The 2,857-nt window shown below is 40.1% G+C and overlaps 1 protein-coding gene across 1 annotated transcript; it reads left to right on the forward strand.

The window, feature by feature from the left end:
- Nucleotides 1-1,834: 1,834 nt before the first annotated feature.
- UCN (urocortin) lies at nucleotides 1,835-2,504 on the forward strand. Its single transcript, XM_053708895.1, has one exon. It carries the CDS (start codon nucleotides 1,932-1,934, stop codon nucleotides 2,421-2,423), a length of 492 nt encoding a protein of 163 aa, XP_053564870.1. The 5' UTR covers nucleotides 1,835-1,931; the 3' UTR covers nucleotides 2,424-2,504.
- The last annotated feature ends 353 nt before the right edge of the window (nucleotides 2,505-2,857 follow it).

The raw sequence follows: 2,857 nt of genomic DNA on the forward strand, positions 1-2,857 counted from the left end.
GAGTGGCTAAGAGAAAAAGAGAGATTCCAGGCATCAGTAGACCTAAGAAATCTACATAAACTCTTAACGCACACATCGGTGAGTGTCATCCATCCCAGCTCTTCAGACACTTCAATTGTTATCATTCCAAGTTCTCTAGACTGGAGCTCTAGCATCCAGATCAGGACCTGAGACTTGCATCCCAGGTCTCTAAACTGGACACGTGACATCCACACCAACTATCCAGACCGGTTCCTTTACTTTCTACAGCATTATCCAGACTGTGCCTCTAAAACCAATTAGCCTTCCTTGCTGTTTTCTCTAGTCCTGATAGATCTCTGACTAGAGGCCGAAGTAATCTTTGAATCTGTAGCATTCCTGCTCAGCTGACCGATCTGCACTACTTTGGACTTCGCAGCATAAGGTAAGAGGTTGTATTGGACTCTCTATATTGATATTTTAATTTGGATGCCCTTGGTCTGATTTAGAGTTATCCAGCAGTTTATTTTTGTAATGCAAATATGATAGATTCTGTTATAATATACTGTACAATTACAAAGACCACTTCTGTTCTTTGCATTTATTGCATGCTCGAGGGGACTTAGGATATTACTGGCAGAAAAATATCACTTTAAATAATTGTTCACTCAATAGTCCTGTACCCACCTGTTGCAGAGATCTGTAAAATTATGGTTATGGGCATAAAAATAACCCTATCATGGCTCCTTTCATGAGAGGCGTAGCTTGAATTAATATTGTATCTGCTTGTTGCATTGTATGGTCATTTAGGAAAGCAAGCTGGAATTTAACCTCTTGATTGTCAGATCTAGTTAAATATCTTTATGAATTTACTAAAAAAAATCTGTGATCATTGAAACCTTTAGGATAGCCTTGAGCATAAACGTCTATATTTTAACCCTTGTGAAAAGGTGGGGTGTGCTGTTTCTCGATAGTGTATAACCCTTTCTTTTCCAAACGGTTCTGTTGGCCCATTGTCAGTGCTCTGCAGCATATTAGATCATTGCTGGCAGCAGGTGACACTGACTCTGAAAGTCTTCCAGAAACTACATTTACAATATTAAAATGCACTTTATGTCCTTAGCATTTACTTCTAAGGATACTCCCTAGCATGTAAAATAGAGGAAATCCACAATCAATACAGACCAAGTATATCTTGAAACTAATATATCCACTGTCAACTACAGGACCAGAAAGACTTAACTAAGCCCTTTTTACTTTAGCTCGAAACACATGGGGTGCATAATTTGAGAAAACTGTAGAAATAAATAATAGACAGTTAGGAAAGTTATAGATATGAGCATAACAGTAACGGAGATATGATGAGCGATTGAGCTGGTTAAATGAAGACATAAAGCACAGAAACTGACAAGAGTCAAGTTCAATGCAATAAATTAACTGGCAGGACACTTTACAAAGAAGAGATACTTGTGCACTAGACCCAAACGTATATAAAAAGATGGTTTAAAGAACGAAAGCACTTGGGTAAACTCCCCTCCTAATGTTATAATTTGTGCGTGAGTCCTACACAATTTAATCCCTCAGTTTAGGGGGACTAAAGCTGGTGACTTTATATAAAGATGGCTATACACTATAAAACAATCAATAAAACCTATGGGCAATCTTAACGTTCAGCCACATTTTCAAAAAAAGAAAGAATACCTGATAGGAAACGGAGGATTGGTTATTACCATATCTGGCCAAATCTTGTAAAGTGCCCGCAACAGTCCTACAGTGCAATCAGTTATACTGTGCTTACCCTTAAACCACTTACCATTGTTTCTAACCCTCTTTATAAAGTAGTTTACCTCAACGCATTTTGTTAACCTACCTAACTGTAATTTGTTTTAGTGGTGTTGCTAAAAGTTCAGACAATAAATGCTGAGACTTTCGCTCTTGTTTTCATATCATCAGGTCTCCAAGACTCCATAGTAATGAAGACCACGCCATTCACACTATTGACTTGTTACTTGATTCTCACAGCCCATGCTGGAGCTCGCCCATTGAGCAGAAACTTTTTTGAGGGTCCTCACCTCAGCCTAAATGGAATGCTTAGCGACGACAGTGCCCAGACCCTGTTGTATTTCCTACGTGAGAAGTTCCAACGGGAGGTAGAGGGAGGAGGTGACCCTCAAGTACAGCTGTGGCTCAGTAAGGGATCTTTATCCTCTGACCATCAGATCTCAGCTCAGGAACTGGCTCACGTGTTCAGTATGCTGCAGACTCTCTTTCAGGAGAACGTTCCAAATGAGTCAACCAGGAGCCTCATTGATGCATTCTCAGACCGCTTGAAGAGGGAAGACCCGCCTATTTCCATTGACCTTACATTCCATATCCTAAGACAGATGATTGAAATTGCTAAGACACAGAACCAGAAGCAGCAAGCGGAACAGAATCGCATCATCTTTGATTCTGTCGGGAAATGACAGTTTAGGGCATCTGGGGTATCATTCCCTGAGTCTAAGCTCTCCACTTCTTCTATTGCCCCAAAAAGAGACATGTCTATATCTCACACAACCAAGGAGTTTGCACAAGCGTGGCTTGGGTTAGAATTTAAACCAGGAACGGAATCATTGGGGACTTGAGGGGAGTCTAATGAGATGTTGGTGGCTTGCATTTCCTTGACGCAAAGTTCATCGCAGTAGCTGTAGAGATTAAGGTTATGGGCAAGAAGAGTAGTGGAAGTATCTTGGAAAATGTACTTATCCGTGTGCTTTTGCTAAGTGTTTCAGTAGATATATTGGATTCAGCAAGTAGTGAAGCCTTCTATGGTACATTAGGGTTTAGATGCATATATACAAAAATCCCAAGAGCCTTAACCATTTCTTTCTGTGATGGATCAGTATTACGCTTTGATGCT

Source organism: Bombina bombina, chromosome 4 (assembly GCF_027579735.1).
Source record: "Bombina bombina isolate aBomBom1 chromosome 4, aBomBom1.pri, whole genome shotgun sequence".
NCBI classification, from domain to species: Eukaryota; Metazoa; Chordata; class Amphibia; order Anura; family Bombinatoridae; genus Bombina; species Bombina bombina.